Genomic DNA, 25,564 nt, shown 5'->3' on the forward strand with positions numbered 1-25,564 from the left:
GCACATTGTACACATGTATCCTGGAAAAATTTTAAAAATAAAATAAAAAGAGAATAACTTTAGAGTGGTTAGTCTATAGATTCCTTCTTACTGAAAACTATGTGCAGGACTGGTTGTTAAAAAAAAGAACTATGGAGAAACTGAAGCAAATGCTTTTTAGATGAGAAACATGATAATATAGAACACCACTGTTTAACCTACCAGACTACTTTTGTGTACCCTATAAAGCAATTTCTGCTACTAGCAGAAACGAGTGTATATTTCACCCCCTCAAATACCTTGAACATCTCTTCCCATAATTTCCACATAGTTCTGATCTTTTAAGACCTCCTGGTCATCTTCCTCCAAATCATATTCTGGCTTCTTTATTATTTTTTTGGGGTTGACCAAAAGCTGCGCTCGCTCCTTCTTCAATTTAGCTCCTATAAGAACATCCAAAGAAATAGAGCATGACAGGTATAAATTCTTTCTAAACATTACATTTAAATAAGAAATTATAATGTTTATATTGTCATTACTTAAAAGCTGGGAAAAAAGCTTTCTCTTTGATTAAAACTGACCACTCTGGCCACTCTTCCACAGTTTATATAAATAGTTAAAAAAAAAAACCACACAATCTTAAAAGTATATATTTTTAGGGTTCAAAATAACCACATATTTTAAATTACAATGGGTAGTTATTAGTGACTACCACTACTGGGCATTTCGTTTTATATTAGGCTTTATTGAACATTTTCAATTAAAGTTTGAAAGAATTAAACTAAAAATTAAAGCAGTTTTTATTTAGTTTTACTAACCAGATCAATCCTTTGCACTATATTTTCAAAAGAAAATGTTAAAAGTTTTAAAAGTGAAATAATCCATAAACATTATAATAAGCATCTCTTCAAATTGTACAATCACTTAGTACCTCCTTCTCTATCTAGAATGTGATTAAGAACATCATCATCTCCCACAAAGTGAACCTCCAGCATCTTGTCTTCCTTTAATTCTGGTTTACTCATTGTTGCCAACCTAAACAAAAACAGTAAGTTACTCAAAAGTGATGAAGAATTCATATCAACCACCAAATTAAACACTCACATAATGAATACATGTCTTTATCTAATATTGTTAAAGTCTTTTTAAGTATAAAAAATACATTATGCATTACTGTATTACTACATATTCAACTGTAGGTAACTCAATTCTTTATCTAAAAAACTGGGGAGGGAAAGAGATTCTGAGATTTGAGAAGAGCTAAATCCAATCAAGGTAGCTAAAATACACTCAGAAAAAAAATAAAATAAAATATTCTCAGAGAAACAATTTAAGTTTTAATGAAAGCTCTAACCAATCCAGATAAGCACATTAACAGAAAGGGGGTGGTTAATACATGAGTGTTTAGAAAAGTGACAGCCAAAAAAAGAATAATGGTTTAATGGATTTTATTATCTGTTCACTAGAAAGCTACAGTCAATTGTGGGGAGTCTGTTAAACTTCATTTGTGTCCCAAGCCTGGATCAAAAAACCCTCAAGCACCTCCCTTTACTTTTATGGAATGCTTACCAAACAACTTTACAAATATGAATATGGCTTTCTAGGTATCTTGGTAACTAAACAGTAAACACAAATCTTTCAAACACTTTACACTCAGTTCCTCACTGAACAAACCTCCAGAGTATGGCAAGCAAAAGTTTGATCAACTCTGGCTAGTCTGACAAAATGTACTTTCAGAACTTACTATGCTACTGGCCTGAAAATAACTAATGATGATTTTAACTGCTGCCAGCTAATCAGTTTACCCAAAAAATGTAAACTAAGATTCAGTGTTCTTGGTGATTTCTTTTCTCTTCTCTCTTTCTTACAATCTTGTTTTCACCTTTTCTTTTGGCAGAAGAAACTATTGACTGTGTCTCTCTTTCTTTTTTTTTTTTTTTGAGACAGGGTCTCACTGTGTTGCTGCAGCCTCAACCACCTGGGCTCAAGCAATCCTCCCATCTCAACCTCTGAAGTAGTTGGGATTACAGGCACATGCCACCATGCTTGGCAGGTTTTCCTTTTTTTGTAGAGACAGGGCCTCACTACATTGCCCAGGCTGGTTCTGAGCTCCTGGAATTAAGCAATTTTCCCACCTCACCCTCCCAAACTTCTGGGATTATAGGCATGGGCCACCACCACAGTCATTTATCTCTTCTGAGTTCATTATCTGCAGGAAGAAAACTAATTCAATGTTACCAAGTTTTATTTTGACAAGCAACATGCTTAAATGACTTCTTTCAGTTTTCATTTACCTTTTAAGGTACTACACATTCTGCAGCTGCAAAATTCAGATAGAGTCACCTGTAATTGGAAAAAGAACTCAGTCAGGGTCAGCTAGTAGAAAAATGAAAGCAATGGGGCAAAAACAAGTTCCACAAGTTTTAACAAGCATGATGAATAGATCATGTAGACCTTACAAAGCCAAAGCTGTTGTAATGGTATAGTAAAGGACAAAAAGACCATTACTGATTTGGCCAGGAAGCCCTAGATACTGAGAACATCTGGATGGAGTGGGAAGAGAGGAGGACAAAATTTGAGCACTTACGATGTGCTAGACATAGTTTTGAGTACTCCATATGTATTCTCATTTAATCTGCACAACTCTATGAGGTTCATACTTTGTGTATAAAGATAATAAATACTGGGCTGGGTGCAGTGGCTCATGCCTATAATCTCAGTGCTTTGGGAGGCTGAGGCAGGGGGATCCCTTGAGGCCAGGAGTTGAAGACAAGCCTGGCAACAGTAAGGCCCTGCCTCTACCAAAAAAAAAAAAAAATTACTGGGCATAGTGGCATGTGCCTATAGTCTACTCAGAGGCTGAAGTGGGAGGATTCCTTGAGCCCCAGAGTTCGAGATTACATTGAGCTATGATCACACTACTGCACTCCAGCTTGGGCAACAGAGTGAGACCCTGTCTCTAATTTTTTTTTCTTTTTTTTTGAGACAGGGTCTGGGCTCTGTCACGTAGAGCAGTGGTATGATCTTGGCTCACCATAGCTCCAACCTCCTGGGCTCAGGTGATCTGCCCACCTCAGCCTCCCATACAGCTGGGACTACCAGCTTGTGCCACCACGTCCAGCTAACTTTTGTATTTTTTGTAGAAATGAGGTTTCACCATGTTGCCTAGGCTTGTCTCAAACCTCTGGGCTCAAGCGATCTACCCACCTCTACCTCCCAAACTGCTGGGATTACAGGAGTGAGCCACCACACCAGGTCAAAAAAATTTTTTTAAACAACAACAACAACAAAAAAAAATTGTGGACTTGGCTGTGATATGAAGAAAAATTTTAAAAATAAAAATAAAAAATAAAGATAATAAATACTTCATCTATAACTTATGACCATTGCTTGTAAAACATGTCCTCTTGGGCCATTTTTCTAGTCATAATACTGTTTCCTATTATGGGGAATCTGGGTGTATTAGAGAAAAAGTTTAATCCATTTACGTAATATTTGTATAAAATAAACAGGTTTTTTGAGGGGCTGTTTGTGAGGCACTGTATTAGGCACATTTATGTACACCAGCTCATTAAATCCTCAGATTCTCTGACTTAGGTATTTTGCATCTCTCTCTTTATATATATAATGTCCCCAACTTACAAATGAGTAAACTGAGGTCAACTCATTAAATATTAATAACTCATTAAATTATTAATGCAAATACACACAATTATAAATCTATTAGGGTTGAAATCCACGTCGGACTGATCCTAACTTCTTCTTTTTTTTTTTATTTTTTTATTTTTTTTAAGATGGAGTCTGGCTGTGTCCCAGGCTGGAGTGCAGAGGCTCGGTCTCAGCTCACTGCAACCTCCGCCTCCCGGGTTCAAGAGATCCTCCTGCCTCAGCCTCCTGAGTAGCTGGGACTACAGGTGTGCACCACCACACCCAGCTAATTTTTGCATTTGTAGTAGAGATGGGGTTTCACCATGTCGGCCAGGATGGTCTCGATCTCTTGACCTCGTGACTGGCCCACCTCAGCCTCCCAAAGTGTTGGGATTCCAGGTGTGAGCCACTGCGCCTGGCAGATTCCTAACTTCCTGACCACTCTATTACACCACATACCTCTCCTGCCATCAAATAAAAATGTTATCGTAAATGCTTGGTTTTTTTGTTGTTTTGGGTTTTTTGTTTTTGTGGGGTTAGGGTCATTCAGCTCTGTCACCCAGGCTGGAGTGCAGTGGTGCGATCTCAGCTCACTGTAACATCTCACCTCAGCCTCCTGAATAGGTGGGACTACAGGCATGCAATGCTAAGCCTTGCTAATTTTTGTATTTTTTTGTAGAGACGGGGTTTCCCCATGTTGCCCAGGCTGGCCTCCTGAGCTCAAGCGATCTGCCCACCTCAGCCTCCCCAAATGCTGGGACTGCAGGTGTGAACCACTGTGCTGGACGCTAAATTCTTGTTTTGACCTCTGAAAACCATTCGTAATAGGTCTAATTATTTCTCTACATGTCAATTAGGGTTAGGGTATTCTATAGCAGGTAACTATAGAATGTCCAAAGAATTCTACAGTTTCTCTAACTTTCCAGTTCATTGGGTGAAACATCACTAGTTCTATCAAGCATACTTCAAAGAGCATGACCAGAGTCAGCATAATCTACATTATTTTACTTAATTATACACTGCTGTGTACTACAAAGGATTTGAAGCAGTGATAATGAGCAAATGCAATAAAACAAATTTTAAATTATAAATGCTAATAGGGAGTCTGCATCAGAAAAAATATAAAGAAAAGCAGAAAATAAAATCACACAATGAATTTTTGGCTCTGAGTTTCCTGGCAATCAAAGCAAAAAGCAAGTAAAGGTCTGTTACGTAATTCTTATTGGCAAAAGTTTAGTTGTTCTTGGGGATGTGGGGAGGAGATTTTCTAGGAAAATTTAAAAACAAATATTCTAGGCAACTGAGTATTGTCCTAGGCAATTTCCCTATGGTATTCTACATAAGAATTGCCTGGACAGAGGCAGCCTGAGACTTGTTTGTAGCCAAGTGCATTTATACAAACATTTCCTTTTCTAATTTTGGAGCATCTTATTAAATAGTACAAAATCACCAAATTAAAGAAAATGTCTACAAAGACCTCATGAGAAACGTTTCCTTCTTTCCTTTCCAACAGTTCCTGAAAAACAAACGAACAAAAAAACCTAACAATCACACAACAAAATGCAATATTTAGTGACCATTATGACCCCTCAAGGCACTGCCTTGGTGCTTACAGGTCAACCCCTTTCAAGGAGTTAACTTCAAGGCAATTCAGCTGCACCAAGTGTTAGCATTGCACCAAGTGTTAGCAACACACTCTCCTTTGAAAACAAATAAAAGATTTGCTGTAATTTTTAAAAACATAATCCTTTGAAAAAGAAGGTTGGATAGATTAGTGGTTAAGCACCAATTTTAATATCAGAGAAACCTGAGTTCCAATCTCCACTCCATACTTTATAACTGTGTGACTTTGTCCAAAGTCCTGACGATTAAATGAAATGATGTGCCTGATATATAAAAGAGCATCACTGAATGCTCCCAATTATCGGTATTTTTACTTTAACCTTTTTCTTTTTTAGCTCCTTACTGCATTGCACTGAGATATTTTTACTTTAAACTTCAACTTAACCATGCAGATCTCTTGTACATCTCTAACTCATTCAACATCTAACAGAAAAACTGCTCAATAAGTGATGATGTCCGTTTAACGTGCAGTGCCCTTATATAACGGTGTAGGGCCGTGCTATTTTTCTTCAGATTGCAATTTAACTGCGGGAAAGTGTAACGATTCTATTAGGATTTCAATTGTAAAATGAAAAGTAACGTCTCAACATCTTTTTAATTAAAAAGCTCTACCAAAAGAGCCTGGCTTATCAACATTTTACAGCCAAGCATGGCTCCAAGGTGACCGATCAGTTAGCTGGCAGGACACATTGGTGCCTCCAGGCTGCGATGACATCAAAGGTTCTAACTACAGTGGTTCTGGGACGCGATCTCTTCCTCTTCATACCTCACAGGGCACTTTACCACTGTCGTTACACATCTTCACAGTTCTCCTTTTCCAACCAGAGGGCTTCGTAAGCTGGCAATCAGGTATGTTAGTATCAGGCGTCCCTTGCACAAAAGGCCTATAACTGCTGGGCAGACTAACGAAAGGTCCTCCCAGAGCGAGCCTCTCACCTCAAGTCTTAAAGGACTTTGGCCTGCGCCTCCAGCCTCTGGCCAGTTGGCTGCGCTCCACCAGCAAGGGTTCTCGAGCCCCCGGGCAGCCTGCGGGGGGCAGCGAGGCGCAGAGACCATGCCCCGAGTACCGAGGGAAAGTCCTGAGACGGCGCGACCTGGGACGCTGGGGGCCAAGCTCCGACGCGGGGCTGGGTGCACCTGGACGCACCTCACAAGCCGCGAGCTAAGCAGAAAAGGGAGGCAAGCTGCCCCGACACCCCACTACTCACCTCTAGGTTTCCGCCAGGCGCCGATCCGGCTGCGTCACGCCGGCCGAACGACACCCCGCTGAGTCGCCGCCGCAGGGAAGGCACCTTCGGCCCCAACGGGAAAAGCCAATTTCTAGTAATTCGCACCCGACCACGGGGGAGGCAAGGAGCCCTGGAGGCCAGCTGGGGGATGGGAAGCCTGCGTGCGGCACACCGAATCTCCCGCCCTGTTCAGGGGGCGGTGCCCGAGGGAGCCAATAGGCAGAGGAGTCGGCCAAGAGCGACGGCTCTGCCGGCCAGTCGGCGCCGGCCATTCGGCCCCGCTCATCAGGAAACCTGAGGAAAACGGATTCTTGGGCCCTGAGTTGTGGGCCTTACCTTTCCTTTCCTCTTTCCGTTTCCGGCGAAGGGAAAAGGAAGTGTTGTTTGGATCTGAGGAAGTTTGCAGAGTAGCTGGCTGAGTGGTGGCTCTTTGTCTTGTAGCAATCTTTAAAAAGTGTTCTTTGGGGTCGGGCGCAGTGTCTCACGCCTCTAATCCCAGCACCTTGAGAGGCCGAGGCGGGCGAATCACCTGTGGTCGGGAGCTCGAGACCAGTCTGACCGACATGGAGAAACCCTGTCTCTCCTAAAAATACAAAATTAGCCGAGCGTGGTGGCGCATGCCTGTAATCCCAGCTACTCGGGAGGCTGAGGCAGGAGAAACCCTTGAACTCGGGAGGCGGACGTTGCAGTGAGCCGAGATCGAGCTGTTGCACTCCAGCCTGGGCAACAAGAGCGAAACGCCGTCTCCAAAAAAAAAAAAAGTGTTCATTGGTTTCCCAGCTACCTTTTGAAGAAAAAGGTAATGGAAATTGATTCGCATTTCTTTTTTAAAGATTTTCTTCATTTGGCCTGAAAGGTAGGATCTTGTACATCTCCAGGGTTTGGGGTAGGGAGAAGAAGAGACGTTAGGAGAAGCACTGAATATGGAGATGGGATCGGACGGCTAGTGGGATGAAGAGGCTGGGGAAATAGAATGAATAGACAGAGAAAATGATTGACTTCAACTATCCAAAATATAAAAAAGACAAGACAGAAAATGAGGAAGAAAAGGAATGAACCTGGATGGGATCCATACAGTATTAAGAACAGGGTATTGTTTCATTTGGATTCACTTACTCAAAACAAAACTACAGAGTACTCTGCGAACCAGAAGATAAGGATTCATTATCGAGCGAGACAACTACGATCTCTGCATTCACTATAGTTACCTAGCACGTGAAGATATTGAACGGACAATATTGAGAAAAATACTATGATATGGGAAGTGCATTGGAGCACATGGTAGGAGTAGCTAATTAAAAGTCCAGAAGGAGTCAGGAACAATTTTCTAGGAGGAAGAGATGTTTAAACTGAAACCCCTGTGTTGAACAGATTTAAAACAGGCCAAGAGGGGTAAAATTTTCCAGGTAGAAGGTCCAAATCCGTGTAACAGCTGTGTAAAATGCCAAGCGTTGGGTCTGTTATTATGAAGGTCTTGGTTGGCCCTTAGGGCACTGGTCAGATTTGTATTGAAAGATCTTTGGATAAAGGAGGTAGGATTGGGAGGGAAGATATAGAGTCACAAGATTTGGAAGCTGTTTAGGAAATCCAGTTGAGAAAGAAATGATCATAGCCTTGATACCTCATTATTCCATTTTGGCTAGGTGGAGTTAAGAAAATGGAAGAGAAAGGCAATTTTTTGTGCATTATAAAAAGAATTTGGGGAGTGACTAGAGACAGAAGATAAAGAGAACGTAGCTCAACAGTTAACAATGATGTGTTTGAAGAGTGTTTAAAAATCTGAAGATGACTAGCCCAGCACACACACCTGTAATCCCAGCTACTTGCGAGGCTGAGAAAAGGAAGATTGTTTGCATCCCAGAGTTCCAGGATGCAGTGAGCAGTGATCTCACTTGTGAATAGCCACTGCACTCCAGCCTGGGCAACACATCGAAACCCCATTTCTTAGAAAAAGAAATTTGAAAAAAAAGATGAAGATCTAGGAATGTTGAATAGATATGTTCAACTTATGTGTGTTTTTTATATATATAATTTTTTTTTTTTTGAGATGCGGTCTCCCTCTGCCGCCCAGGCTGGAGTGCAGTGGCAACATCACTGTTCACTGCAGCCTCAACTATCTGCTCTCAACCAAACCTCCCACTACAGCTTCCTGAGTAGCTGTGACTGCAGGCGCACGCCACCATGCCCGGCTAATTTTTGTATTTTTTGTAGAGAAGGGGTTTCACCATATTGCCCTGGCTGGTCTCCAACTCCAGAGCTCAAGTGATCCACCTGTCTCGGCCTCCAAAAGTGTTGGGATTACAGGCGTGAGCCACTGCACCTGGCTGTTTTTTTATATTTCTATGATGTCAGTAAACTCCCCTTCATTCCTCTCCTTCTCACATCTTGAAAAAAAGGCTTCTACAGACCACAGAGGCCTTGGTGTGAGTGGTGGGTTTGGATGTAGTTTTTATGGTATATGTGTGGAAAATAGAGGGAAGGAGCTGAGTTTTGCATTTAGATTGATACTAAGATAAAAACAAAGAGCCATACCTTCAGAATGGAGACACAGGATTTAGGAGCAGCAGGAAGCTGAAGTCAGAGGGGACCATAAAATGGCAACTCCCCATGTATTCACGGAAATTTTGCGTAGGGCAAGTAGACTGTTCCAAAGGGGGAAATAGAAGCTCAATATTGTAAAGGATAGAGGCACAAGCAGCTAATTGGGTAATAGTTTGAAATTTAGGGACTGGCTTTTAAAAATCTCTAATCTATGAAACAGGGTGAATTGAAGACTTTTTAAATACCAGTAAAATAACAATCAGAATTTTTTATTGAAGTATAAACATAAAATTAACAGAATAGAAAAACAGGTTAACATAAGTTGGTTAGCTGGAATCCAGGCCTGAAGAGGGGGAAGCCAGTAAGAAGCCTATTCCTTTCACAGAACTCCAGGTGGTAGTCTCAGGAATACGTTAAAAGCAGCATGGGTCTGGCGCGGTGGCTCATGCCTATAATCCCAGCACTTTGGGAGGCCGAGGCAGGTGGGTCACTTGAGATCAGGAGTCCAAGACCAACCTGACCAACATGGTGAAACTCCATTTCTACTAAAAATACAAAATTAGCCGGGCTTGGTGGTGCATGCCTGTAACCTGAGCTACTTGGGAGGCTGAGGCAGGAGAATTGCTTAAACCCTGGAGGCGGTGTCTGCGGTGGGACAAGATCATGCCATTGCACTCCAGCCTAGGCAACTAGAGGGAAACTCTGTCTCAAAAAAAGAAAGAAAAAGAAAAAAAGAGCATGAAGCTGAGACTGGAGGATTGGTTGGAAAAAAAAAAATGGAGTATGAAGCTGAGACTGGAAGATTGGTTGGGAGTCTTGAAACAATTAGATGCTAGATCTCCTGTCATACTTTGTGGAGGACCAGGAGATTATAAGGTGAACCGAGAGGATCTAGACTCTACCACTAGGCACAACTGAGAGTAGAAATGAGGTCATACTGAAATGGGGAGGACAAGCTTAGGACCTCGTCTTACTTGGCTCCCAGAACGCTGGCAATGAGTCATATATCCCCTGGGCATTAAATTTAAAGACTTTTTCAGGCAAGCTAATCAGAAAAGAAAGGAGGCCCCAATTGAAAAAGCCAGTTTATCAATATAGACCTACGCTGACACCTACTAGCTGATAAGCCCTATCCCTGCACGCTGAGCTTCTGATCAATTTTAGCATTACCAAACTTTGGAATAAAGCCTCAGCTCTGAAAAAATAAATAAATAAAGCAGGAGCAAACATACTATGTAGAACCCAGAGAAAAATTTACTCAAAATTGTAATAAACTCTTGATGTTTTATATCTATTAAAAAAGAATGTAAAAAGGAATGTGAGTCATCAAATTTAGATTCTTTAAGGAGAAAATTCTTAAAGTTTTAATTAATTTTTAAATAGACTGCAGAATCAAGATGATAGCAGCTTGTATTTTTCTTCACCTGTGATCTCATCTGTCAGCACACTGAAGAAAATCAGAATCTTTATAAATTTCTTCTTCAAGGAGATGACTGAGTTAAAAAATGAAATCTTTTTTTTCAAGTTCATTTTTATATTCAGACAAGGTTTTTTACCCAAACCATATTTTACTTGATCAAATTCAAGAATATGATCTCAGTTCATATCTTCCAAATTGAAATATAATCTAAATAGCTGTATAGATATCAGTGAGAGATCTAGATTAAGCAACCAGAACCAAGTAGGTCTTATGAACAAGTTAAGATACATTTATATTGGTTCCTAAGTTTGGGAAACTCAGTTGACTTCTGTCTTTGCCAGTATCATGAAAAGCTTCATATTGATGCTATTGCTCCTTGAAAAAAATCCATTTTCTCCCTGGGTCTTTGAACAGTTTATTTAATAAAATTTTTGAGCCCCTACCTCTACCAGGGGCATAATGCCCAGGTATGGATGGCCCTTACCCTTAAGGAATTTAGAATTTAGTTCGGTAGAAAGAATCAGATAATTTCAACACAAAAGGGTGTAGGCTGGGCCCAGTGGCTGACACCTGTAGTCCCAACACCTTGGGAGGCTGAGGCGAGAGGATCACTGAAGCCCAGGAGTTTGAGGTCACTCTGAGCACATAGGGAGACCCCATCTGTACCAAAAAAAAAAAAAATTCAAAAAGGTGTACTGAGAACTATAAGGACAACTGCCATTTAGCTTAATCTAGGGGTTGGGTTGGGGGATAGCAGAGGAACGGCCAATCCAATTTCAAAACACAAGTAGACTTAAGCAAAAGAGAAAGTACTGGAGAAGAGATTTCAGTAAGAAAGTACAAACTGGGTGTGGTAGTACAAAGGACAAAGGGTGTGATTGTGCAAATGAGTGTGGTAGTACAAAGCACTTTGTTGTTACTTAAGAATGATAGGAGATGGGGTAGAAGTAGGCCACAGGGCCTTGTATGCAGGCTAAATAACATGGAATTTATCCCCTATATTGGAACCACTGTATAATTTTAACCAGGGTACTGATAAGCATTTAATATCCATCACTAAGGAGGATAAATTTAAGGGCAAGGAGTCTAGTTAGGAGGCTATTGAAGCGGTCGATATGAAGAGGATATGAGTTTGTGCTGTAGTAGTAAAGGTGGGAAGGATTAATTTAAAGGGGGGGGGCAGTCAGCAGGATTTGGAGACTGGATAATAGAGGTGAGGGAGAGAGGAGATATAATTCTCAGGTTTCTGGCTTGGTTGCCTGGATTAGTTTATTGGTGTGATGTGAGAGAGAGATTACTGATAGAGGAAGAAGGCAGATGAGTTTAGTTTAAGGCATCTTAACTTTGAAGTGCCTGAGAGATATCCAGCTATCCAGCAGCCAGTTGGATTTAAAAGTCTAACATTCAAGAGGTCTAGGCCTAGAGATACAGATCTAGGGTCATCCGTTTATAGATTTAAGCCAAGTGGCAAAAATGAGAACTGTGCAGGGAGTGTGAGAAAAATAAGAAATGATGTGAGATACCTCTCATTTGAGACAGGCAGCAAGGGGATAAGGATAGTTACAGATATAGTTGAGAACTTTGAAGTGGTGGCGGGAAACAGGAAATTAAGCATATTTATTCTAGCATGATGGCCTCCATTTCATAGAAAAAGAGTTGAGGCTGCTGAGAAAGTGATACTTTATGTGCTGAAGCTGCGGAATAGAAACTAAAGGGAATGAGAAAGGGGACAGGCCAAGAAGTGCAAGGGTCCAGTGAAAATGTATTAACACCTACAGTGTTCAGTGGCCTGAGTTAGGAAATAGAGAAGGCAGACTAAAGCATTAATATGGATGGGTCTATTCTTTGGGGTGGAGGTATGTTTATGGAATGGGTTAATGATACTTCTTTCTTATATTGTCAGTTACTATACTAGGTGTTTCTCTAGGAAAAATTTATTATTGAGTCAGGTTCTGGACAGAAGAGAGAAAGCTTACCTATGCCAAAGATTGGTATAGCATTAAAGAGAATTTTCAATCCTGATTGCACATGAGAATTAGCTGGGGATCTTTGAGAACTATGTGACGCCAGATCCTACTCCCAGAGAGTCTGCATGGGGCCTGGTCATCAGAATTGTTTTAAAAAATTATCCAGATGATTTTATTTTTTTTGAGACAGAGTTTCACTCTGCTGCCCAGGCTGGAGTGCAGTGGCACGATCTCGGCTCACTGCAGCCTCTGCCTCCTGGGTTCAAGTGATTCTCTTGCCTCAGCCTCCAGAGTAGCTGGGACTACAGGCGCCCACCGCCACACCCGGCTAATTCTTTTGTATTTTTAATAGAGACAGGGTTTCACCATGTTGACCAGGCTGGTCTTAAACTCCTGACCTCAGGTGATCCACCCACCTCGGCCTCCCAAAGTGCAGGAATTACGGGCGTGAGACACTGCACTCGGTTGGCCAGATGATTTTAATGTGAAGCTAGGGCTGAGAACCAGTGAGCTAGAGACAATTAAAAATTGGCAATAAAATTTTTTGTGAGATATGCAGTGGCCTAGATCATGTATGTTAAACACACACTTGATAAAGGTTCAATAGATCTAGAATGTCAGTGGCAGATGCCTCAGCAAATAACTTCTACCCTGAAATTTTTTTATATGTCAAATTGATTTCAGTCATGCTCAGGAAAAGTGATTATATCTGAGTATCTAGTAATAAAAGAGAATATGGCAGCCAAAACCTCCAAGATGTATTTTTTTGTACCAGGGATGGTAAAGCAGTCAGTGAGGACACGAGATGACATCAACAAATAAGTAGTGAAAGATTTGACACAGTAATCCTTAAAAATGTACACAGAGGGCTGGGTGTGGTGGCTCAAGCCTGTAATCCCAGCACTTTGGGAGGCCGAGGTGGGTGGATCACCTGAGGTCAGGAGTTTGAGACCAGCCTGGTCAACATGGTGAAACCCTGTCTCTACTAAAAGTATAAAAATTAGCTGGGCATGGTGGCAGGTGCCTGTAATTCCCAGCTACTTGGGAGGCTGAGGCAGAATTGCTTGAACCCAGGAGGCGGAGGTTGCAGTGAGCCAAGACCACACCATGGCACTCCAGCCTGGACAATAAGAGCGAAATTGTATATCAAAAAAAAAAAAAGTACACAGAGTAATTACAATGATGGGCATTAGTTTTTGAAAACAATTCTGAGTTGGCCAGGCGTGATGGCTCACGCCTGTAATCCCAACACTTTGGGAGGCCAAGGCGGGCGGATCACGAGGTCAGGAGATGGAGACCATCCTGGCTAACACGGTGAAACCCCGTCTCAACTAAAAAATAGAAAAAAAAAAAAATTAGCCGGGCATGGTGGTGGCCGCCTGTAGTCCCAGCTACTCGGGAGGCTGAGGCAGGAGAATGGCGTGAACCCAGGAGGCGGAGCTTGCAGTGAGCCGAGATCACGCTACTGCCCTCCAGCCTGGGCGATTCCGTCTCAAAAAAAACAATAGACAAAAAAAATTCTGAGTTTTACAGTGTGTATAAAGTCAGTGTAACATTTGTGAATAAAGGAAATATATATAGATTTCTTAACATTCTACAATTTTACTTGGAGGAAGTGAAGAAAGCCTGTTTGGGGAATTCCCTACTGAATATTGGAGAGAATAAAATAAAAAGCCTATTGAATATAAGAGTGTTTTGTTTTGAGACTATTAGCATTGTTTCAGGTTTTTTTTGTTTTTTTTTTTTGAGAGAGGGTCTCACTCTGTCGCCCAGGCTAGAGTGCAATGGTGCGATATTGGCTCACTGCAACCTCCTTCTCCCAGGTTCGAGCGATTCTCGTGCCTCAGGATAGCTAGGATCACAAGGGTGCGCTACCACACCCAGCTAATTTTAGTAGAGACAGGGTTTCACCATATTGGCCAGGCTGGTCTCAAACTCCTGACTTCAGATGATCCACTCGCCTTGGCCTCCCAAAGTGCTGGGATTACAGGCATGAGCCACTGCGCCCGGCCTTTTATCACAGATTATATCTATCCCATTTGGATTATCACCCAGGGCCAGATAAAGACCTTTACATATCCTAAACACGAAAGACTATACTTCTGCCCTCTCTCATGTACTTAAAAATTTAACATTAAATCATAACATAGTCATCAGCCCAACAAAGTTCTGCTTTCCTCCCATGCTACCCAGCAGCTTTTTTGTGTGGATGGGAAGGGTCATAGAAAGAACTGTCATTTAATTTTAAGTTTTATATTTTGGCAGTCTCTTCTGCTGTATTATGCTGTAAAATAGCTTTTCTCAACTGAGCCTCCTTACGTGAACCATAAAAAGACTATTTTCTCATTTTCCCTCAGGATGGTACACAAGAACCATTGTATATACATAGGAGAGAAGTTAACTTATAACTGTGGATACTTAGGATGTTAGGGCTTGATTCTTTCATGGATTTAGTTTGCCTATTAGCAATTTAGCTCTGTTGAGATCCAACCCCTCCCTTTCTTCCCGTCCTTCACAGGGGGACAGGCTTTCTGGGGTAGGTGTTTGGCAAGTGTACTAATAGTTGAGAACAATCAATGCAATTAAGCAGTATTTATGATGTTTAAGTTCACAAGTGCATTCGCCTGAGTGTCTATGTTCAGTGTTAGCTCTTCACTTACTAGCTCTGTGACTTTGGACAGCTGTACTTTACTTTTCTCATGAAAGAATAATAGTACTTATCTAATGCTGTTGTATTATTAAATGAATTACTGCATTTTCTTTAAAGTGTTTAGAATAGTGCCTGGCACATCCTAAGCACCCAATAATGTTAGTTATTGTTTAATTCACATGGGAAGAATCTTTGTACCATAAAGTACTGTGACTTACCTGGACAAGAGTTGTATGTGTGGGGATAGTGTGTATGTGTGTGTATATATGTATGTATGTATGTGTGTGTATATAAAGTGCCTCCACTATTCTATTAATATCACAATTATATTACAATACCTTAAAGGAAAATATTACTTTTCCTGTTGTACTTTTTCTGTATTTTCTTTTTTTTGTTTGTTTGTTTTGAGATGGAGTTTTGCTCTTGTCCCCCAAGCTGGAGTGTAATGGTGCGATCTCAGCTCACTGCAACCTCCACCTCCCAGGTTCAAGCGATTCTCCTGCCTCAGCCTTCCTAGTAGCTGTGATTACAGGTGCCTGTCACCATGCCCGGCTAATTTTCCTACTTTTAGTAGAGATGCGGTTTCACCATGTTGGCCAGGCTGATTTCAAACTCCTGACCTCAGGTGATCCATCCACCTCGGCCTCCCGAAGTGCTGGGATTATAGGCGTGAGCCACCACACCCGGCCCTTTTTCTGTATTTTGTAAATGAACAACTATTACATTTCTAATAAAGGGAAAAAATTGGAACTGTCAGCTTGTGAATCTCATCCTTCCTTACTAATGCAGATCCAGAGTCAAAGAGAAAAACAGTCTTGGTTCTGGATCTGCCAATCTTTGGATTAAGGGATAATAAATATCAAAAAGATAATGTACTTTGTTTGCTTGAATCTGAAATAAAATGGAGAATAAAACTTTGACTCAGCAAGGAATAACAGTCATAAAGAAAAAAGGCACAAAAGAGATTTTTCCAGAAAATGCATGTAAAGAAAGGGAAAGGAAAAAGGGCCTAGGGCTTAACCCTTGATTAAACCCATGTTCCAAGTGAAGGCTAAAGTATCTTTAGGAAAGACAATGTGGGAAAGGCCAAAAAGTTTAATGAGGAGAGAACTAACTGCAGGTAAGGGTGTGGGTGTGAAGAAACAGGCACCTTCATAAATTGTATTGTAAATTGTATTATAATAATATTGGTTCCTCTTTACAAGGACCCAGGAAGGAAAATATTTTAACATTAGAAATAGTTGTGCTTCACCTGAGAAACTTGTTGAATCTTAAGGATATCTGAAAATTATGCAATTAATCTTACTTCTGTCTTTACATTTGGCTGCTTTAACGTTCAGTGCTAAATCTGTACCCCTACTATTAACTACAGAAATATATGGCAAGTTTTATGTATTAATTTCACACCTGCCTTTGTCTTGTTTCTTATTTTGTGGTGTTAAATATAATTTTTTATACTGCCTTAATGTAATAGGGTATGATATAAAGGTTCAGATATAAAATTAAAATGGTACACTTTGAAAAAATATGAAAAGACCCTTTTAAGATATAAAATTTAGGTAAGATAAAATCAACTCAGGGAAATCCAGTTAAAAGCCAAATAGAGCTGTATTTTTATACTGTACAAAAAAATTTACACTCTTAATGTAACTAGATACATCTAAGGGTAAATTACACATCTCTCAAACACAGTATTTTAACATCTAAGATATGTTTCTGCATTGCAGACTGATACTGAATTTTATACATCTTTATTTACAATAACTTAAAATATTTTTTCATCTCTGGCAGATATTTACAAGGTCAACAGTGACTACATTTCACATTTCAACAATCAACAGCATTAATCGGTTCATTAAGACAGGATAATGGCTTACATGCACCAATAAATATGATCTTAAATTCATGGTTTTTTCTTCAGCTCTGAAAAAATGAAGGTTGTCACTAGTCCTAGGTTGAAAGGACATCACTCAATACAAGTCATAGTTTCTATATGCCTATCCTATTTAAATTTTCACCAGCACTATTCTCTAAATACTTGGGAAGTTTATACCAAGTTATAGGCTGATGCTGGTTTAAAAAAAAAAAAAAGCTGATGTGTACATTCTATATCCTTTTATGAAGCAAACATGAAAGTGAGATAGTTCTTATTTACTATCATTGTGACAGAGATCAGATTACATAATGCCAAAGTAGTAAAAATCCTTCAGAAATTATAGCTCAGGAGACTCAAATTATCATGAGAAAAACAGTAGGAAAATAATTTTTGCACCCTAAAAACTGTTTCACTTAACCACTTAAACTGAATGTAAAGCCAGAATAATTTTAGAGTAAGAATAAAAAAGATTCAGTGTCAAGTAGATGAACTTATTACAAATGTTTTTAAACATGGAGCATATCTCTCAATTCAGTATGGATGATAAAACTTAAAAACAAACAAAAAACAAACCCCCCAAACCCAAACCTGTATCAGTGATTGTTAGAAAGCCAATCCTCTCTTTCCAAGACAGCTAATCAATACACTCATTACTTTTCAACTACTCCCTGCTATAAAAAACAATACATAAAACCTGTTTGGAACATCAATATGCAAATACATTTCATGATTTCCAAAAAAAATTATTTAACTTTTGAAATAAATCATTTAGTTCTTATTGGGCTATACATTTTAAAAAATGAGTATTTTAGCTTTTCTTAACCCAATCCTGTTTTTCTGCAAAGAAAAAAACAGAATGATCATGGACATAAATTATTTAACAAACTTTACCAGTTTAACCAATATTATACTTATAGTAATTGCCACTGCCCTTTAAAATAGGTACATTTCCATAATGCCCCCATAAATTTTACTTAACCCACAATATTATACAATATACCAATTTTAGGAATTTCCCCCTTTTTATTCAATCCTGATGAGTAGGATCCTTAATTTAAGGAGACCAGAAACTGTGCTATGAGGAATAATATTTAGATTTAGTCTTTAACGGGTACTTTCGCTGGAAATGTAAAATATTGACATTTATTGACATAAGAAAAGCTAAAATGGAATCTTTTAGCTACTGTAAACCTATTTTCCAGGTCAGAGAATATTTTTAAGATACTTTATATGTTAAAGAGGCTTCATTCCTTAACAAGTACTTTAAAAATTATATTTGGTAGATACATTTTCTTTGGTAAATTTTGTAATCAATGAAGATGTAAAGAACTTCCTTTGATATAATTAACACTGAGCTGTTTATACTCAAATACAGCAAACCATATTGATATCAATTCTGTAATTGGGGATGAGTTGTCCAATTAAGTTCATTTCTTTGAAAATAAAAGGATTTCTTTATTAGACCTACTTCCAGATACACATTTTTAAAGAGACTCATTTATACTTTAAGCTACACCTAATTCTATTTTTTTATAAAATCAATATTAAACATAATAGCAGACATCTGAATATGCCTTAATTTGTAAACATGATTAGCACAATTTCTAAAAATCCAGAAGCAAAACATATACCTTACATTTCTGTACTATGCTGCCAGTTATTTCACATCATTCCCAGCTTTCTGCTAATTTCTATCCTGAATTGTTTGCTCTTATGTATATTTCTCATAGGACTATGGCTAAGATTACAAAAATACTGAAAAGACTGAAGTTACCAAAATGTTGTACTTGTGTGGTCAGGTTCAGAAGAAATATGCCTACATGGGCAAGGAGGTTGGGTGGTGATGACTCCTCTATGAATAGTATTTTCTATATATGCTCAGTACCAGTATGATATACCTATTAGGTACACATAATGCAAGTAATACTAAAATTTGTCTTACATTATCAATATGACCACCTTGGCAGGGAAAACTGTACCAATCTGATGACTCATAATTTTATTAGCATTGTTAACAGTTTTACACTGCATTCCGTCTTCTTATAATCTGGCAAATATTCTAATTTCTAATTGGTTTTCAAACAACTTGTTTCTAAAAACACTTTAAAAAAATTAAAGTATTACAAGTAAGTGTCTCAACCAACTTAGTGGTAAAACGATGACAATAATCTTCAACTTGAAAGAAAAAGTCTCATGTTCAGACTGTTTAACATAGCCGTATGTAGAAAAATTGCTCTAAAATTCTTACAGATTTTCTGATCATTGGCATGACCTGTTAAACTTTTTAAAGCTGAAAACAAAGATGTAACTGAAATACTGATTAAAAAAGAAAAACCCAAAACATACTTTGTAGTCCAAGGTCAGAAATGGAGAGATATTCCTTGCCAGTGTTTGTAATAAATAGGGGACTACCCCTAAAGACAGGTATTACATTTTTTATTTACAAATGAACATGCAGAGATTTAAATGAGACAACTGATTGTCAACAACTGAAGTACTCAAAAATGGACTCCATTAAAATATTCACAAAAGTAGTGCAAACAAAATCTGAAAGAAGTTATTCTCAGTATTCCAGTGTCTAATAAACAATTTTAATTAATTTAAAGCTACTAGGTGGAATCTGAGAATACAGACTGGAAATACTGAGCTTATATAGCTGAGACTAACGCATTTAAGACATTTTATATGGTATATACACACTTTAAATGACATCATGGTCACTGTTCCATTTGGAATCATAAGCATCACACTATAAAACCTTTTTCAATCATATAAGGAAATATTGCTTGCATTTGCTCTAAGCATAAGATTCAGTCTCTTTCTACATTAAAAAGTAATGGAATCAAATTTATTTAATCTTTACTTTGCAATACTCTATTGTGCAATACAATTAGCTTGCCACACTGGTGACTGAAAGCTGGCTGACTCAAAAATTACTTTAAAATAACTAGAAAACACTGATCAAAGCCATTTCATTGGGTTTATTTTACATTTAAATAAATCCCAACAAATGTATTCAACCATAAAATGGCAGCATACAACTGTTATGTGGCAGAAAATAGTAAGGCATAAATTAGAATAATGTATTGATCCTTACGTCTGTAGATATACTTAACATTTCCAACATTTCCCCATCTAGATTACTCTACATTTTTTCTGGATTTAACACTTTTCTTAATGTGTTATATTCACTAACTACTAGACCAGAACTATAAAGAAACTGCAAAAATGGAGTTAACAACCCACTGCCTCCCCAAACCCATGGGAGACTGGGTTTGATTCTGGCTCTGCTTTGGTGTATGATCTTGATCACACCACAACCTCTGAGCCTCTGTTTCTTGAGGATGAAGGTTGGGGAGAGGGAGTGGGAGACTAGCTAGATTATCTCTAGGGTTTCTTCTTAGCACAATTCTGATTCTATAATAAATAGACAAAGAAAAGTGAATTGGAAAGGTAAGGGGAATGGTAAGGGTTAAAGGTAAGGGGATCAGGATTTTAAAATAACAATTTTCCCCTTAGCTTCTTAAAATATTTTCACATTTAAAAATCTTCAGGCCAGGTGTGGTAGTTATGTCTGTAATCCTAGCACTTCTGGGAGGCCAGGTGGGTGGATCTTTTAAGCCCAGGAGTTCAAGACCAGCCTGGGCAACATGGCAAAACCTCGTCTCTACTAAAAATACAAAAATTAGCCAGGTGTGGTGGTGCATGCCTGGAGTTCCAGCTACTCCAGAGGCTGAGGTGGGAGGATCACCTGAGCCCAGGGAGGCTGAGGCTGCAGTGAGCCGTGATAGTGCCACTGCACTCTAGCCTAGAGGACAGAGTGAGACCCTATTTCAAAAAATCAAATCTTCTGAGTTAACTATTCACTTTGCATTTTAGTTTGCTTTCTAGTAATTAATGTCAGAGCAAGCTCCCAAAACCTTCAGCTATTTCTTTGTATTCTTTTATCCAACTTGGCATACATGGCACCAACCTAATTGTTTTATTACAGAAAACAAGTATTTTCTCCCTAAACATCTTTTTCATAGATGATTAGACTTTTATGGAAATTAGAAAATATATAACAAGAGCTTGTTAAAAAAGTATGAATATTGCTGGCATATATCTGTAACAGCTGTTGTATATATGAAACAAAATTATTTTAAATTAAATGCCAAAAATAATGCATGTTAAAATGCATATTTAAAAACTTAGAAAATTTGACTCTCAGTTTGTTAAACTAACGCCTTCCATTTTAACTAATAATAATTCTTGCACAAGAAATCTGTTTTAAGACCCTGAATGCAAGGCTTAGACTAAATGAAATGTTTCTTCACTGAGGTCAACTCACATCACCTAAAAGAAGAGAAAACAAATGTTACAGGGTCATAAAATGTTAATGTGGGTATGTATACATACAAGCATATATATATATACATACAGATAAATAAAATCCTCTAAGATGAACTTTTTTTTTTTTTTTTTTTTCCCAGAGACGGAGTCTTGCACTGTTGCCTGGACTGGAGTACAGTGGCGCGTTCTTGGCTCACTGCAACCTCCACCTCCCGGGTTCAAGCGATTCTCCTGCCTCAGCCTCCCGAGTAGCTGGGATTATAGGTGCCTGCCACCACGCCCAGCTAATTTTTTGTATTTTTAGTAGAGACAGGGTTTCACCATGTTGGCCAGGCTGGTCTCGAACTCCTGACCTCATGATTCACCCACCTCAGCCTCCCAGAGTGTTGGGATTACAGGTGTGAGCCACCGCGCCCGGCCAAGATGAACATTTTTTAAAACCAATTTTTCAGGTATAACATAAGATTTCTAGCCAAAGGAAAATTTTGTTGCATTTATTCTAACTTTTGCTGTAATTTGGTATTGTATGGTATTTCTTTTGTGCTTTAAGTAAAATCATGCTAGATTTAGATGCCAATAAATGCACAATTTGAATTGAAAACAGTCTTTTTACCTCCCAAATAATTTATGCCATAAAGTGACTGACCTCCAGCCATAGCCAAGATCTCACTTTCTAGGTAAGTATAATGCTCCTTTCCTTACATACCTGAAACTGCCTGTTTTAGTATGTTATGGGCCTTTACAGCTCATTTATTTTGGCTATTTTTAAACTCCTTTCATTTATTTGACATCCCTTAGTTAAATTAAAAGAAAGGATATTTAAAATATTTAAAATACAACTTTGTGATATATACATATACACACCATATATATATATATACACACACACACAGAGACACACACAAATCAATAAATTGTCTATTTATCAACTTTTAGCTTTACCCTGGACTTTGGCAATGTTGTAGATACTAGTTCAGGTTCTAGTTTTCCATTTTCACATGAGCTGGAAAATGTTACAGACCACCATATTTAAACAAGCATCTCATATATAAAGAGTCTAACAGAAAGTCTCTTAGGGAAAAAAGAAAGTTCTTAGAATAAAAACGGGAGGATTGCTAGGTGTGGAAAAAAAAGGCGTTTTTTTCTGGTTATTTATCAAAATCTATTGTAATTTTAATGGTAGAGATAAAATTTTAACCTTTGCTAATTAGGAGAATACTTGCTTTCTATAAATTCAGTATATTTTTCTTAAACAATAATCAAGTAAAAACATCTAAATGTACAAAGCACTAATAGCTCTGATGTATTCTGTGGAAGGATAACTTATAACAGTTTAAGTCACAATACACTTTTTTAAAACCCAATATTTTCCCTTCTTTTTCAAACACCAGAGCCTGAGACCCAAAAAAGGTTATGATAAAATCTTATCCAACCAGATCAGAACTAAGAAAATTTTTTTTACCAATAATGTTTTTGTAACCTCTTAGCAGTTACCAAATGCTACTTACATACATTCAACATCTAGCTTACTGGCATGATTTCAAAGTTTTATAAAAATGAGGAACTGCAGATATATGATTAGAAGGTACACAAATTGCATTACATTAAACACAAAGGCAGTGTGGTCCTTGTAGGAGAAATCAAGGTCAGTACCCCCTGGTAGAAATGTTCTATAAAAATGCGTCACATTGAAGTATCAGTGTTTTCAGCCAATTGTCTGTCCCTGATATATTTCCGTGGAGTATGTAATGTATCAGGACTTTAGGTTTCTTAATCCAAAATATCTGACTGAATTTAGGTACATCTAGAAAGCAGCTGAAAGGGTTTCTCTTATAGTCTGACATAACAGAAAGTAGATTGAGAAATCCCTCTCTTTACCTGAAGATGTACTGTTACACTTCAGCCATCAGCTCACAAAGGAAAAGAAAAAAAAAATCAAAATCTCCTCTCACACACACAATCTCCACACAAGCTAAACAAAAACTACCCCCCACCCCCACAAAACCCCAGCACCAAAGTGTCAATCATTCCTGGGAAATAGAACATGCCCCTCAGATTCTGATTTGTTAGTTGGCCAAACTTGAAGGACAGAAATGACCTTATATGTCCTTGTGGGGAAGAGGGAAGACATGTTAATAATGACTATAGAGCCATTGAGAAAGTGCATTATCAATTACACAATCAACTTAAGAGTCCTGCCCTCCAATGGAGGTGGTCACAACTTGATTTAAATGCCTCTGTAATTGAACATTTATGTCTTCGGGATAAAGGAGATGGGGGGGGTGGAGAAAGAGCTACCCTCATTTTAATGAAAAAGTGCAGCAGTCTACCACCTTTCCCCATGCTTCTCCAGAAAATGATTGCACAGACTCAGAGAAGTCCAAAGTCATAGCAGAATCTCTGAGGCACTCCTGGTTAAGAGAAAAAAATATGATCCAGTAATCTTCATAGTTCTATAGATTATGAGAACAAACCCGTTTTGTTTTTAAACAAAAGCCAAAGAATCGTTTCATAGGGATCATATACACCATTTCCTCTAATGTATCCTCAGTCTCACAGTGTTGAAATGGGACCGATCAGCCTACGATGGATTGCACATCACCCAAGGAGAAAGGAAGGCATGGAAAAGGCAAACATTTTATACTGCTTCACAAACACATTTACAAGGAATAGGTGAAGAGAAGATGTAGGAAAGAGGGATAAAGAAAACCTTATTGCTGTTTTGATACAAAATACAGTATGAAGATACCTAAACTAAATGAAATCTGATAACAGTGACCAATATTTTCACAATGTGAGATGAAGTGTCTTCTTGCACAATGAAATGTTCAGTTTAAAAGGTAAGCAGAAAGATGAGGGAGGATGTCAAAACTACACCTGGGATATTAGCTGCATATTGAAACTTGGGGATCGGGACTGCTTGGTCAAGGGGGCTCCTGGGCTGAGGAGCTCTTTACCTTCGCCAGCTTGACCTAGCCGGTCCTCCTGCAGACTGACAGTTGAGTATCGATTAGCATTGTTAGCTGCTAAATTAGTACCTCCCTCAGTGCCAACCCCAATGCTGGTACTTGCTTGACTGCCATTTACATAGTCAAATGATTTACTTGAGGAAGCACTGGCTGTCCGGATTAGACTTAAGCTATTGGTTTTTGGCACCACCTGGCCAGCAGGCAGGCTCAGGTGTTTCTTCATTGGTGTCAGCTCAACTGAATCTACACTAAGATCAGTTGGTTGCTGTACATACTGCTTGCGAACTACTGAATCTCGAGGGCTCTCACTGGATTTGATGGCAGAGGCTGTTTCTTTATCCTTGGCTGAACGCCCAGTTGCTACTTTCCTTAAGCTTCCCCTCTGAGAAGAGGAGGATGGTTTGGTCCCAATTGGCTGACTGCTGAGGGAAGCCCCTGATGAAAATCCTTCATCTGCATCATTCAGGTTTACAGACTCCTCTCCTCCATTTACACCCTCAGCACCTAAGAAAACAAATCAGACAGACTCAGCAATAGCTAAATTAAATAAGCAGCAGCTGTGAATAACAACACTGACCTTATCTCTTGGGCAATGTTTGCTATAGGTTGTCAATGGCCCTACTATCAACACTTCCCCTAAATAATTTAGGGGAAATCTTAATCTACACAGAATTCTACTATGCTAACACATGTTAGTTTAGCTTTATTTAGTCCAGTTTTTGTAAAACTATCCACAAACATATCTAGTATACTGTCAATATTTAGGCATGTAAAACAACTAGGTAAAATACAACAGTTTGTTAACATAAATTTTTATAATACACTATCATTCGTCTTCTGAAATAACCATATCTACCTACTGGAAAAAAAAAAAACTTTTCCCCTCATACTTTCTTTAACCCACCATAAGATGTGCAAAAGAGACCCTCTTCTAATTCCGGTTATCCAGAATTATACCAAAAACCCATTTATGCTTACAGGCCAAACTCTTTTTAACTATAATAAAATTTTATATTTACTCAGTGGTTGGTTAACTGCTTCTATGTGGCTTTAGAAAACTTTAACATGGAACTAGCAAATTTTTTAAATAACTGAAAACTATATTGCTTCTGTAACTTCACAGTCATATTTTGTCTTAAGGCCTTTTCTACTCACTGGTTTCCATATTTTGATCAATTAATGTGAAGAAAATATCAGAGAGAGTGGTAGGGAACCAGCAGGGGTATTTAAGGATTTATATTTTCTACATGGTAGGTTTTGATAATATTTTATGTAATTATTTCTATATTTTAGATTCTTAGTATTGAGATGTATTGTCATAATCACAAAA

The 25,564-nt window shown here is 38.6% G+C and overlaps 2 protein-coding genes and 1 long non-coding RNA gene across 25 annotated transcripts in view; 1 reads left to right on the plus strand and 2 right to left on the minus strand.

The window, feature by feature from the left end:
* Positions 1-7,185, minus strand: part of ORC2 (origin recognition complex subunit 2) — a 55,010-nt gene extending 47,825 nt beyond the window's left edge. Inside the window, exons 1-4 of the mRNA XM_024243642.3 lie at positions 6,459-7,185; positions 2,274-2,322; positions 911-1,014; positions 279-422 (exon numbers count right to left, since the gene is read on the minus strand). Coding sequence (XP_024099410.1) covers positions 279-422; positions 911-1,004 — 238 coding nt within the window. The 5' untranslated portion in view covers positions 1,005-1,014; positions 2,274-2,322; positions 6,459-7,185. The remainder of the gene's footprint in view (positions 1-278; positions 423-910; positions 1,015-2,273; positions 2,323-6,458) is intronic.
* An 8-nt stretch (positions 7,186-7,193) lies between these two features.
* Positions 7,194-25,564, plus strand: part of LOC129058098 (uncharacterized) — a 53,748-nt gene continuing 35,377 nt past the window's right edge. The window contains exon 1 of the long non-coding RNA XR_008522952.2: positions 7,194-7,278. This is a non-coding gene — a long non-coding RNA (uncharacterized LOC129058098). The remainder of the gene's footprint in view (positions 7,279-25,564) is intronic.
* Positions 16,647-25,564, minus strand: part of HYCC2 (hyccin PI4KA lipid kinase complex subunit 2) — a 145,624-nt gene continuing 136,706 nt past the window's right edge. For 22 of the 23 annotated variants that reach the window (XM_063712462.1, XM_054548652.2, XM_063712467.1 and 19 more), the window contains one exon: positions 16,647-24,738. In XM_063712462.1, coding sequence (XP_063568532.1) covers positions 24,137-24,738 — 602 coding nt within the window. In that variant the 3' untranslated portion in view covers positions 16,647-24,136. 23 annotated transcript variants of the gene reach the window in all.

The sequence above is a fragment of the Pongo abelii genome, chromosome 11 (genome assembly GCF_028885655.2).
Source record: "Pongo abelii isolate AG06213 chromosome 11, NHGRI_mPonAbe1-v2.0_pri, whole genome shotgun sequence".
NCBI classification, from domain to species: Eukaryota; Metazoa; Chordata; class Mammalia; order Primates; family Hominidae; genus Pongo; species Pongo abelii.